This window comes from Salvelinus alpinus, chromosome 18 (assembly GCF_045679555.1).
Source record: "Salvelinus alpinus chromosome 18, SLU_Salpinus.1, whole genome shotgun sequence".
Lineage (NCBI taxonomy): Eukaryota > Metazoa > Chordata > Actinopteri > Salmoniformes > Salmonidae > Salvelinus > Salvelinus alpinus.
In genome coordinates this window covers 17271741-17285570 of record NC_092103.1, presented here as the reverse complement: position 1 = coordinate 17285570, position 13830 = coordinate 17271741, and the positions used below count along the sequence as shown (strand labels likewise).

General features: G+C 44.4%; 1 protein-coding gene across 2 annotated transcripts in view; it reads right to left on the bottom strand.

Moving 5' to 3' along the window:
• The window catches only part of LOC139543928 (PHD finger protein 24-like), a 28595-nt gene that overhangs the window by 5136 nt on the left and 9629 nt on the right, over positions 1-13830 (bottom strand). For both annotated transcript variants that reach the window (XM_071350479.1, XM_071350480.1), the window contains exons 3-5: positions 13390-13575; positions 3952-4030; positions 3262-3464 (exon numbers count right to left, since the gene is read on the bottom strand). In XM_071350479.1, coding sequence (XP_071206580.1) covers positions 3262-3464; positions 3952-4030; positions 13390-13575 — 468 coding nt within the window. The remainder of the gene's footprint in view (positions 1-3261; positions 3465-3951; positions 4031-13389; positions 13576-13830) is intronic.

The following is a 13830-nucleotide window of genomic DNA, read 5'->3' as shown; positions in this document are numbered from 1 at the left end:
AGCGCTACAGGGAGACAGGACGGACAGCTGATCGTCTTCGCAGTGGCAGACTACGTGTAACAACACCTGCACAGGATCGGTACATCCTTAAATCACACTTGTGAGACAGGTACAAGATGGCAACAACTGCCCGAGTTACACCAGGAACGCACAATCCCTCCATCAGTGCTGAGGGCTTGTAGGCCTTACCAGACATCACCCGCAACAACGTCACCTATGGGCACAAATCCACCGTCGCTGGACCAGAAAGGACTGGCAAAAAGTGCTCTTCACTGACGAGTCACAGTTTTGTCTCACCAGGGGTGATGGTTGAATTTGCGTTTATCGTCGAAGGAATGAGCGTTACACTGAGACCTGTACTCCGGAGCGGGATCGTCATGGTCTGGGGCAGTGTGTCACAGCATCATCGGACTGAGCTTGTTGTCATTGCACGCAATTTCAACGCTGTGCGTTACAGGGAAGACATCCTCCTCCCTCATGTGGTACCCTTCCTGCAGGCTCATCCTGACATGACCAGCCATACTGCTCATTCTGTGCGTGATTTCTTGCAATGGAAGGAATGTCAGTGTTCTGCCATGGCCATTAAGCACGTCTGGGACCTGTTGGATCGGAGGGTGAGGGCTAGGGCCATTCCCCCCAGAAATGTCCGGGAACTTGCAGGTGCCTTGGTGGAAGAGTGGGGTAACATCTCACAGCAAGAACTGGCAAATCATTGTGCAGTCCATGAGGAGGAGATGCACTGCAGTTCTTAATGCAGCTGGTGGCCACACCAGATACTGACTGTTACTTTTGACCCCACCTTTGTTCAGGGACACATTATTCCACTTCTGTTAGTCACATGTCTGTGGAACCTGTTCAGTTTATGTCTCAGTTGTTGAATCTTGTTATGTTCATGTTATTTTTTCCACCTTTATTTAACCAGGTAAGCTAGTTGAGAACCTGGCCGAGATAAAGCAAAGCAGTGCGACAGAAACAACAACACAGAGTTACACATGGAATAAACAAGCGTACAGTCAATAACACAATGTTAAGTTTGCTGAAAATAAAAGCAGTTGGCAATGAGAGGAAGTTTCTTATTTTGCTGAGTTTATAAGAATTAGCTGGCCATGTAAATTCCTAATTCAGCCTACATAGATATTACTCATTACATTAAAAAAAACAGAGAGAGACAGAGAGAAGCACAATCACCAGATGGTGCAGCAAAGTATTGGCAAAGTAGTATGGGTTGCACCTTGCATCATTGCCATTGTTGTCAATGTTCCACAGATGAATCGGCCACAATTGGGGTTTCGCCCAGTGATGTAGTTGAGTCACTAAACCGCATGTCCAAATCGGGAGTCCCAAGTCCCCTGTACTCGAGTCCCAGACAAAGTCCGATTCACCAATGGTCGCCAATAGGACCACAAGTCCCTATGGCTGAAGTCTGAGTCCCAGTGCTCAAGTCCTGGTCCAATTGCTCAAGTCTGAGTCACTGGGTCCACATTAACTCAAAATAACAATATTTACCAAGTCAGTGTAGTGGAAAAAGGAAATTGGTCAATAAATTGTTTGCAATCCCTTTTCTTCTGTGCCACCAAATATTTCTGGTAATGTTACCAGTTGCAAAATGTTGTTGAATGTTGCTGGTAGAAATTCCATGAATAGAGACGACGTTGTTCCTATGCAACACGTCAGCGAGGCATGTTTGTTTTACAGATCATATTTCTATATCTGAATGTTCCAAAATGTTCCATCGTGCTGAACACGCCCCATGTTAGCTATAGCTAGCTAATGAGGTAACATAACCATTTTAGGCTACACCTTGTTCAGTTAACGGTCCGGTTTAGAATGGTCTACTATATGCTCTATGAATGTAAATGAAATGCAGTGGGGATTGTGGGAAGATTGAGTGAGACTACAACTTCAAAGACATTCTACTTTTCTACACTCAAGGGAGATAAAGGCATAGCTAGAATGTTGTTTTGCTATTAAACAATGCGGTTATTGTTTTTAATTTCGTAAAGCAGCTTGTGTTTCTTAACCAGACAAAGGGTAGCTAACTAGAAGGCTGGTGGTGACTGGTTAGCTACAAGGAAGCAAGAGAGTGCGGCGGAGCTGGAGCAGAGCCTGTCTGCCCACACTCCCTGGAGCGGAGCCTGTCTGCCCACACTCCCTGGAGCGGAGCCTGTCTGCCCACACTCCCTGGAGCGGAGCCTGTCTGCCCACACTCCCTGGAGCGGAGCCTGTCTGCCCACACTCCCTGGAGCGGAGCCTGTCTGCCCACACTCCCTGGAGCGGAGCCTGTCTGCCCACACTCCCTGGAGCGGAGCCGGAGCGGAGCCTGTCTGCCCACACTCCCTGGAGCGGAGCCTGTCTGCCCACACTCCCTGGAGCGGAGCCTGTCTGCCCACACTCCCTGGAGCGGAGCCTGTCTGCCCACACTCCCTGGAGCATAGCCTGTCTGCCCACACTCCCTGGAGCAGAGCCTGTCTGCCTACACTCCCTGGAGCGGAGCCTGTCTGCCCACACTCCCTGGAGCGGAGCCTGTCTGCCCACACTCCCTGGAGCGGAGCCGGAGCGGAGCCTGTCTGCCCACACTCCCTGGAGCGGAGCCTGTCTGCCCACACTCCCTGGAGCGGAGCCTGTCTGCCTACACTCCCTGGAGCGGAGCCTGTCTGCCCACACTCCCTGGAGCGGAGCCTGTCTGCCCACACTCCCTGGAGCGGAGCCTGTCTGCCCACACTCCCTGGAGCGGAGCCTGTCTGCCTACACTCCCTGGAGCGGAGCCTGTCTGCCCACACTCCCTGGAGCGGAGCCTGTCTGCCCACACTCCCTGGAGCGGAGCCTGTCTGCCCACACTCCCTGGAGCGGAGCCGGAGCGGAGCCTGTCTGCCCACACATCGCTTTCTCCCCTGCAGCTCACCGGCTGATGCAGGCTGTGTGCCAGGTGTGGCATGTACATCCCATTGCTGAACAGAACTGCACTGCGCTTCTAATATTAATTGTGCTTATCACTGAAAAGCTCTCAATCTCTCCAAAAACTAATCCAGTCCACTTAGAAGTTAGATATCATTTTGTCTCGTCTCGTTTTAGACATCTGAAATTAAAATAATGTTTGTTTAGTTATAGTTTCTGGGTCTATTTAGACAGTTATGGTCTTGTCAATTGCCACTGAAAAATAGGTGTTTGACTTATATTTGAGTCACTATTTTTGTTGACGAAATTAACACTGGAACAAGGGAATCCAGAGTATGTGAGTGTGTGTTTGATGGGTTTTGGTACCTCGGTGCGGAACTTCCTGAGCACTCCCAGGGATTCATGGTATAGGAAGTCAGACCACTCAATCTGGCCCCTCTTCTCTGGGTCCAGGGCAGCGAACTGAGCCAGTACCTCCTCTTCCTGCTCATCAGACAGGTCCTTCTCAAACAGTTGCTTGGACACAAAGTGGCGGTACTGCAGCAGCTCATCTGACACCAGGCACGACTCTACACAGCAAGAGCAATTGAACCAAAATTAATCTCCACAAGCAGTGATCCAAAATACAAATAGTTTATGATTATTATTAATTTTACAAAGGTGAAATGCCTCTTGTTGATTTCCCTTCACACAGTAGGAAACAAGGCTGTAATCGTGTGCAGTTTTATAGCTACCTGTAAACAGACAATTGCTACCAAATATATACATTAACAGGTAGTTACCAATAATTTCTATATAGACATTTTTTAGTTATTATGAGCATTTGCCATTACAAAAACAGAGCTTTTGGCACCTTTCTGTAATCAGTAACTCAATGCGCTCAGAGGGTTGGTTCAGAGATACTTGAAGAGCTGTATGAGAACAGCCCTGTATGCATCTACTGATCTATTAATCTGTCAACTGTGCTGTACCAAATAAAGCATACTTGTCCCGGCTTATGGAGATCTGTCAGCTATGAAATGTATTGTTCTCTAGAGCTGCAGCAGTATGACTGACCAGGGATGATCTTGCACTGCTTGAATGTTTCCATTAGGCTGTACATCTCCTCTTCAGTCAGAAGCAGGTTCACATTGTCCTGTGGGAGGGAAAGGTCACGGTTAAATGGGGAGAGATCTGATACAAACTGGCATCTGTAGTAAAGTCAAGTAGAAGGTACTGGAAAGCAGTACAAAGTTCGCTTGGGCGGGATACCGTATACTGAGGTATTTGGAAATAGCCTCAGGATGTTTTTTTTCAATACCATCAGAAATTTGAGACTTTTTTTTTGTTCATTACATTTTTATATTTGTAGCTTCTTTAAGTAATAACCTGCAGTCAACTTGTGCAATACGATAGGAAATTAAGCAGATCACGGTCTTCATTTCACATGATGAAACTTACCAAAGTTCCCCATAACAGCTGAGCCAGTCATGTGTTCGTTTGAAAATAGCACAACAGGAGAAAGCGGGAGCAGGTGAGTCCAGCAGTGTATTGACATGGGTTGCGTTTTATATTGAAAGGCTGTTGTTTTTGCTTCAATAGAGTGATTAGTGGCATGCAGCTACAGTTTTCCTTCACAGAAGATACATTAGTGCAACACATTCGGCAGAAAATAGCTTAATTTTCATCAAATGACAACAGAAGTGCAACGCTATTTGGTTGGCAGCCCACACAAGTAAATTAGCTTACAATGAAAAAGCAAGGTATTTTTTGCAAAAACGACACATGGCCATCATATTTCTAATGTTTATCATAGAAATAATGTAGCCAGCTACATTTCCTAATGTTCTGCTTAAAGTTAATCTTGCATTTCACCAGAGAAAAGTAGGCTACACAACAGAAAGTAGGCAACTGAAGCACAAAATGTGTCTGATGCCTAGCAAAAATTTCAATAAGAAGCATTTTAGATCTGTGTTTACAAAATGCAGCAAGATATTTTAAGGATTGAACGCTATAATAAGGGTTACATGGAGAAAATTGGACATCTCTGAAATGAAAACGGCCCTCCCTTGACCAAAATATGACCTAAACCCTCCCTAAAAGTTAGAGAGAAAAAAACAAGAGACCCTCCGCTATACCCAAGATAGTAATTAAAACAAAGCTCATTCTAAAAATGTAATTGCTTGATTACATGACCCTCCCATGGACTAGATTTTTTTTTAACAAAAAAAAACTAAAACCCTCCTCTTGACTGAAATTGAAAAAGCATGACCCTTCACCCTCCAATTTTACTCCAGGTACTAATTCTGTAAATTTCGATCCATTCCTTACGGGTTTTATCTTTTTTTCATTGTGAAAAACAAATATCATAATTTTGCATTAACGCTTCCCCTAAGTTTAACTTGCTAGTTAACTAAGTAAGTGGCTGAATTAATGAGGAGATGGGGCATCATATAGTGTTCGCTTTCTGCTGTGTTTGAGAAGTCTGTACAGCTGCCACTGCTATGATTTCCTTGCATTTTTTCTCCTCTCTGTTCTTGTCCCTCTTCTCCAAGCAGAGCATGTACACTGCTCCGGGGCCAGTACTGTTCTTCCTAAAAAGACAAGCATGCGTCAACTTTGTTCATTTGCACAATAAATCTCGTTCACATTAGCTTGTAAATGTCCAAACTCTAAATTCGGTAGCTCCTACCTATATGTATAAAACTTTGACCTTTGCAATTCACTTATTTTCGTTTGCGCTCGTTAGAATATTTAGCTAGCAGTCTCCATGGAAATTCACTATTACTTCTGCAAATTTGGTAATAGACACCCAATGGGATTTTGTGGGTTGTTTTTGGTGCCCCATTGTGTACTAAGCCAGTAATAACATAAATCCCAGGATGAGAGAAGGACGGTAGGACGATATGAAAATCTGGATACTGCCCAGCCCTAGCACAAAGTGTGACCCACTGCATGCGCTATAATGGCGTGTACCATAATTATTTGAAGTGTTCTGTAGTAGATTATATATGGTGTGTGCCCTAATGGATTCATGTGTAGTGTGTCTGAACACATTAAGTTCAACATGCGTCATACATGTTCCAGAAAGCCTTGGTGTGCTTATTATGCAGTTTCTTTGAAGCTACTATTATCAAGTATGTCAAGTGCATGTGCTGTCGTAAAATGGCTGCTAGATGGTTTTATAGTATCGCTTCTTAGAAACTGTCCTGAAATAAACAACCACAGTAATAGGAAAATATAAGCCTAGCAGCCATTTTACTACACTCCAGAAAGGTGATGAGTCTGAATGTGCACTATGTCTACCTGATTCTGTCTACCATGCTGTTCACGCTGAAAACTTGGCGAGGGAGCAGTTCAGGTCGAACACATTAAAACTTCAATTAAGTTAATTATCTGCAGGTGTGTGGTGGATGCGAAGGCCCTCAACCCTGATGAGCAGGTTGAGAGGAGGGAGTTGGAGGACAGAAGGTAATAATTGGGTTGGATAATTGGCCATGATGGGTGAAATCTCTGGGTAGCCCAGGGTTATGAGATCACATGAATATCAAACCATTTGATTTCCAGTAGCGTCGCCCACCGAAATATATTTAGATTAAAGCTTTACGCACTAATATGGAGCTTGAAAACAGGATATGGAGTCCAGTGCTCTTTGGGCTTTCACTAGACCCTTTAAGGAATCAAATAAACAGTAGCTTCAGGAAAGATAGGAGTATTCTTTAGAGCAGTGGTTCCCAAACGTTTTATAGTCCCGTACCCCTTCAAACATTCAACCTCCAGCTGTGTACCCCCTCTAGCACCAGGGTCAGCGCACTATCAAATGTTTTTTGCCATCATTGTAAGCCTGCCACGCACACACACACACACAATACATGTATTAAACATAAGAATGAGTGTCACTTCCCACGAGGCAGTTTGTGACAAAGAGCTCTTATAGGACCAGGGCACAAATAATAATAATTTTGCTCTTTATTTAACCATCTTACATATAAAACCATATAAAACAGGTTAATGAGAAGGGTGTGCTTGAAAGGATGGACATAACTGCAATGTTGGGTTGTATTAGAGAGAGTCTCAGTCTTAAATAATTTTCCACACAGTCTGTGCCTGTATTTAGTTTTCATGCTAGTGAGGGCCGAGAATCCACTCTTACATAGGTACGTGGTTGCAAAGGACATCAGTGTCTTAACAGCGTGATTTGCCAATGCAGAATACTCTGAACGCAGCCCAATCCAGAAATTCAATTTTCACAGAACCGCTTGTTGCAATTTGATGAGGCTCTCTTGTTCAGATATCGGTAAGTGGACTGGAGACATGGCATGAAAGGGATAACGAATCCAGTTTGTGTCATCCGTTTCGGGAAAGTACCTGCGTAATTGCGTACCCAACTCACTCAGGTGCTCCGCTATATCATATTTGACATTGTCCGTAAGCTTGAGTTCATATGCACACAAAAAATCATACAATGATGGAAAGACGTGTGTGTTGTCCTTGTTAATGCAGACAGAGAAGAGCTCCAACTTCCTAATCATAGCCTCAATTCTGTCCCGCACATTGAATATAGTTGCGGAGAGTCCCTGTAATCCTAGATTCAGATTATTATTTATTTTTTATCACCCAGATATGCCAGTCGTGTGAGAAACTCATCATCATGGAAGTGGTCAGACAAGTGAAGATTATGGTCAGTAAAAATGTTTTGTTTTTTTAAGTGTCAATACTTTGCCCCTTGATAAACAGCACACTTCTCTATGTTGTAAAAGCGTTACATGGTTGCTGCACATTTCATTGCATAGTGCAGAAAATACACAATAATTCAGGGGCCTTGCTTGAACAAAGTTCAACCATTTTCACTGTAGTGTCCAAAATGTCTTTCAAACTGTCAGGCATTCCTTTGGCAGCAAGAGCCTCTCTGTGGATGCTGCAGTGAACCCAAGTGGTGTCGGGAGCAACTGCTTGCATGCGCGTTACCACTCCACTGTGTCTCCCTGTCATGGTATCTGTACTGATGGCGCAAAAGCCAACACATCTTGACCACCAAAGTTAATTTGATGTCACAAAGCTGTCCAGTACTTTAAAAATATCCTCTCCCGTTTTCCTGGTTTCCAGTGGTTTGCAGAAGAGGATATCTTCCTTAATTGACCCCCCATAAACATAAAGGACATATACCAGGAGCTGTGTCAGGCCCGCCACGTCTGTTGACTCATCCAGCTGTAACACATAGAATTCACTGGCTTGTATGCAAAGCAGTAATTGTTTCAAAACATCTCCTGCCATGTCACTGATGCGTCATGAACCAGTGTTTGATGAAGGCATGGGCCTTTTCCCCCCAGCCATATCTGCAGCAACAGGAATAATTAAGTCCTCCACAATAGTATGGGGCTTGCCTGTCCTAGCCACTCAGTAGCTCACCATATAAGATGCTTCTAGCCCCTTCTTATTAATGGTATCTGTTGCTTTAATACGTCTTACTACTCAAAAGTCGTCTTAATTCTCACTCAAAAAACGAATGTGGCTTATTTTTCGAATTGGCATGTTTTGTTTCTAAATGTCTGCGCAAGAGAGTTTCATTGAGTTGTGAGATAGTACGTTTGTACATAAAACACACTGTGGCTGAGGAAAGGTACTACTCCCAATATAAGTGAACCCCAAATCAATGTAGTTCTCATCATATTTGCGCCTTCGATGGTCCAACGTCCCTGTCTGTTATTTGGTGCTTTCCCGGGTAAGAGGGCAGTAGCTCTTCGGCTGCATCAGATTCACAACTGTCAGTGTCCATGCTAGCTGGGCTAACAACAAATGTAGAATTACTGATGCTAGCATTGGATGTGCTCGTGGAAACAGAACAACTTGTGTCGTCGACAGGTGCAGATGTAGTACTGCTGGTAGTAGCAGTACTACCAGTAGAGCTGGTCCATATAGACACATACGTGGGCCTTATTTTATTTTAACCATTTATCAATTTGAGCAAACGGAATGAGCAGCAGCTACGTTTGGCTACATACGGACTGTTAGTGGAATTCCCACAAGAGTGTAACGGTTAATGTGATTGGATGTTAATTATTTGACTAGGCTACCTGTATTTGACATTTGTTTGTTATTTCGCTGAACACTAGATGGTTCAATTTTATTTATGGCAGTGAAACGAGGCTACTCAGGCGAGAGAAGAAAAAAAAAACTCACCCAAATGTACAGCCACGTTGGAAAATATAAAAATGTACTGTTTGAAAATGTGAAAGGCCAATATTTTTTATTTGGAATTACCCCGACGGCATTGCGCGTACCCCAGTTTGGGAAGACCTGCTTTAGAGAGCTCATTTATCACACGTATGCTAAGTAGTCCAAACTCTGCTTGCCAGATATCATAACAGGGGGTGTCCGAACAAGAGAAAGTCAGAAGAGGAGGGGATGAAGAGGTGGTGAATCAAATCTGAGGGCTGCTAGAGAGCCTGCTGGGTAACATTAGTACTTTTGTATTTCTGAGGATTGCGTAAACACACTGCATTCAATACGAGTCAACAAATAATCCCATAATTGTGAGTGCATTGATTAGCCTGCATGGGGAGGCAGTTTCCTGGGCCTGGCAGTGTAACATACTCACTCTCACTCAATATCCATCATGCTCAAATCACCTCAGCACCGGGAGACTGCTGACTTCATGTTTGAAAGAGCGAAATCTGTTCTGTATCTGTACATAGTGGGATGTGTTGAACTTGGTGTATAATTAAAACACCACAACCCACTTTCTTGGCTACTATATGTATGTGTAGTCTCTGGCAGGTTTTCTCAAGATCAGTTCATGGTGAAAATAATCCCATTTGAAATCCTCAGGGAGCTATAGTAAACATACACTACATGAGAAAAAGTATGTGGACACCTGCTTATCGAACATCTCATTCCAAAATCATGGGCATTAATATGGAGTTGGTTGCCCCTTTGCTGCTGTAACAGCCTCCATTATTCTGGGAAGACTTTCCACTAGATGTTTGAACATTGCTGCAGGGACTTGCTTCCATTCAGCCACAAGAGCATTAGTGAAGTCGGGCACTGATGTTGGACGATTAGGCCTGGCTCGCAGTCAGCATTACAATTCATCCCAAAGGTGTTCGATGGGGTTGAGGTCAGGGCTCTGTGCAGGCCAGTAATGTTCTTCCACACCGATCTCGACAAACCATTTCTGTATGGACCTTGCTTTGCGTATGGGGGCATTATCATGCTGAAACAGGAATGGCCTTCCCCAAACTGTTGCCACAAAGTTGGAAGAACAGAAGATCATTGTATGCTGTAGCGTTAAGATGTCCCTTCACTGGAACTAAGAGGCCTAGCCCGAACCATGAAAAACAGCCCCAGACCATTATTCCTCCTCCACCAAATTTAACAGTTGGCACTATGCATTCGGGCAGGTAGCGCTCTACTGGCATCCACCAAACCCAGATTCGTCCGTCGGACTGCCAGATGGTGAAGCGTGATTCATCACTCCAGAACGTGGTTTCCACTGCTCCAGAGTCCAATGACCACTCCAGCCGACGCTTGGTATTGCGCATGGTGATCTTAGGCTTGTGTGCGGCTGCTCGGCCATGGAAACCCATGTTATGAAGCTCCCAACAAACAGTTATTGTGCTGACGTTGATCCAGAGGCAGTTTGGAACTCGGTAGTAAGTGTTGCAACCGAGGACAGATGATTTTTAAACACTTCAGCACTCAGCGGTCCCATTCTGTGAGATTGTGTGGCCTACCACTTTGCGGCTGAGCTGTTGTTGCTCCTAGATGTTTCCACATCACAAGAACAGCACTTACTGTTGACCGGAGCAGCTCTAGCAGGAAGAAATTTGACAAACTTACTCTTTCGAAAGGTGACATCCTATGACTGTGCCACATTTAAATTCACAGAGCTCTTCAGTACGGCCATTCTACTGCCAATGTTTGTCTATGGAGATTGCATGGCTGTGTGCTCGATTGTATACACGTCATGAACGAGTGTGGCTGATATAGCCGAATCCACTAATTTGAAAGGGTGTCCACATACTTTTGTATATATAGTACAACAACAGTAATAAATTGGATGACCTGCCCTAGATATTTCTGATGATATTGTCATCTCCCGAGTAACACCTGGAGTTCTTTTTTTATGTATGTGTTAATCCACAATCCAAACAAGTTTAAATAGGTTACTCTATCGTGAGCACTTTGGGGATTTGTGCACCGAATCAAATTATAACATATTAAAAGTAATTCCTTTTATGTTACAAAGACCCTTAAGCAATAACAATAAAATTTAGGGACAATGTTGCTGTGACTTTCTGGTCCCAGTGGAAAAGTGTAGTCAGAAGTGACAGCAGCACCAGCTCTAACCACTTCAGTCAAAGCCCCAAGCCTGTGGATGAGAAGAGAGGTGATAATGGCACAACACCAAAGCTGTGAAATTAAAATGTCAAATGGGGACACAGCTAGACATTTTGGATGACTGTACTAGGCGATAAAATAAATAGTATTTGTTTCTGCAGCGTCGATGAAGGTTCTTTGGCTGTCCCCATTGGATAACCTTTTTTGGTTCCAGGTAGAACTCTTTGGGGTTCCATGTAGAACCCTCTGTGGAAAGGGTTCTAACTGGAACCAAAAAGGGTTCTTCAAAGGGTTCTCCGATGAGTACAGCCGAAAACCACTTTTAGCTTCTAGATAGCACATTGAGTGTAGAGCTGAACTCTTCTGAGATGAAAAGGTGTCTTTTTCTCACTGTCACCCTCTTCTACTATCACTCTTCATCTCTTCACTTTCTCCCTCTCACCCATACATGCTCTTCAACCGATCAGTGCCCGCACCTGCCCGCCCGTCCAGCATCACTACTCTGGACGGCTCTGACTTAGAATATATGGATAACTATAAATACCTAGGTGTCTGGTTAGACTGTAAACTCTCCTTCGACTCACATTAAGCATCTCCAATCCAAAATTAAATCTAGAATCGGCTTCCTGTTTCGCAATAAAGCATCCTTCACTCATGCTGCCAAACATACCCTTGTAAAACTGACCATTCTACCGATCCTCGACTTTGGTGATGTAATTTACAAAATAGCCTCCAACACTCAACAAATTGGATGCAGTCTATCACAGTGCCATCCGTTTTGTCACCAAAGCCTCATATACTACCCACCACTGCGACCTGTACGCTCTCGTTAGCTGGCCCTCGCTTCACTCTCGTCACCAAACCCACTGGCTCCAGGTCATCTACAAGCCTCTGCTAGGTAAAGCCCCGCCTTATCTCAGCTCACTGGTCACCATAGCAGCACCCACTCATAGCACGCGCACCAGCAGGTATATCTCACTGGTCACCCCCAAAGCCAATTCATCCTTTGGCCGCCTTTCCTTCCAGTTCTCTGCTGCCAATGACTGGAACGAACTGCAAAAATCACTGAAGCTGGAGACTCATATCTCCCTCACTAGCTTTAAGCACCAGCTGTCAGAGCAGCTCACAGATCACTGCACATAGCCAATCTGTAAACAGCCCATCCAACTACCTCATCCCCATACTGTATTTATTTATCTTGCTCCTTTGCACCCCAGTATCTCTACTTGCACATTCATCTTCTGCACATCTACCATTACAGTGTTTAATTGCTATATTTTAATTACTTCGCCACCATGGCCTATTTATTGCCTTAACTCCCTTATCTTACCATTTGCACTCACTGTATATAGACTTTTTTTCTACTGTATTATTGACTGTATGTTTTGTTTATTCCATGTGTAACTGTGTTGTTGTATATGTCAAACTGCTATGCTTTATCTTGGCCAGGTCGCAGTTGCATATGAGAACTTGTTCTCAACTAGCCTACCTGGTTAAATAAAGGTGAAATAAAATACAAATAAAAACCACTGATCTTGGGCCAGATAGGAAGAAGTCAATTGGCAGAATTGTGCTGCATAGTATTTGGGGACATGGTGTGTTCAGGTTCATAAAGTGTGTGCTGTTAACAGTTAGTGGTCAGAGCGTTGGGCCAGTGTAACAGTTAAACTTTAGTCCGTCCCCTCGCCCCGATCCGGGCGCGAACCAGGGACCCTCTGCACACATCAACAACAGTCACCCACGAAGCATCGTTACCCATCGCTCCACAAAAGCCGCAGCCCTTGCAGAGCATGGGGAACCACTACTTCAAGGTCTCAACGCGAGTGACGTCACCGATTGAAACGCTATTAGCGCGCACCACCGCTAACTAGCTAGCCATTTCACATCGGTTACACCAGTAACCGAAAGGTTGCTGGTACAAATACCCGAGCCGACAAGGTGAAAAATATGTTTGTGCCCTTGAGCAAGGCACTTAACCTTAATTTGTACTGCTATGGCTGCCCTGTAAAATAACATGTCACAGCACCAATCCGGTGTATGTGACAATAAAAGTTTTTTTCTTCTTTTTTAACAGTATGACTCAAGGGAAAAAAATACAAAAAATGTAAAACAACTTTGTGGAGCGTGGTTGGTCCATGTGAATAGCCAATGGGAGGTTCAGATTGAGTGACTCACGCAGTAGTAGCAGCTCCAGCCTGTTGAAGTGTGGGCTGTCTCCCTCATCTCCTGCAGGAGTTCGGTGCGCAGGTAGCCCAACTCCCTCAGACAGCCGTCATGGAAGACTCGTGTGCAGGTCCTGCAGGGGAAGAGGTCGTTGGCCGTCCACACCTCACACACCTCGCACATCTCATCATTGACCGGCTGGAGGAAAAGGCAATTAAGGTCACTAGGTTAAAGGGTTATACTCAATTCATAAAACTCATTGGGGTTTGATGCCTACGTAGGAGGACTGTGAGTTGTATTTCAAATCAACTAGGTGTCACTCACACACAGACAGTGTTTAAGTCACTCACACACAGACTCTCAGACAGAGCAGCTTTGAATCAGATGGCACCATGAAGGCTAGCGGTCCTCTCCTTGAAGTTACAGTCTTGACTGGGTATTGGCTTGATTAAA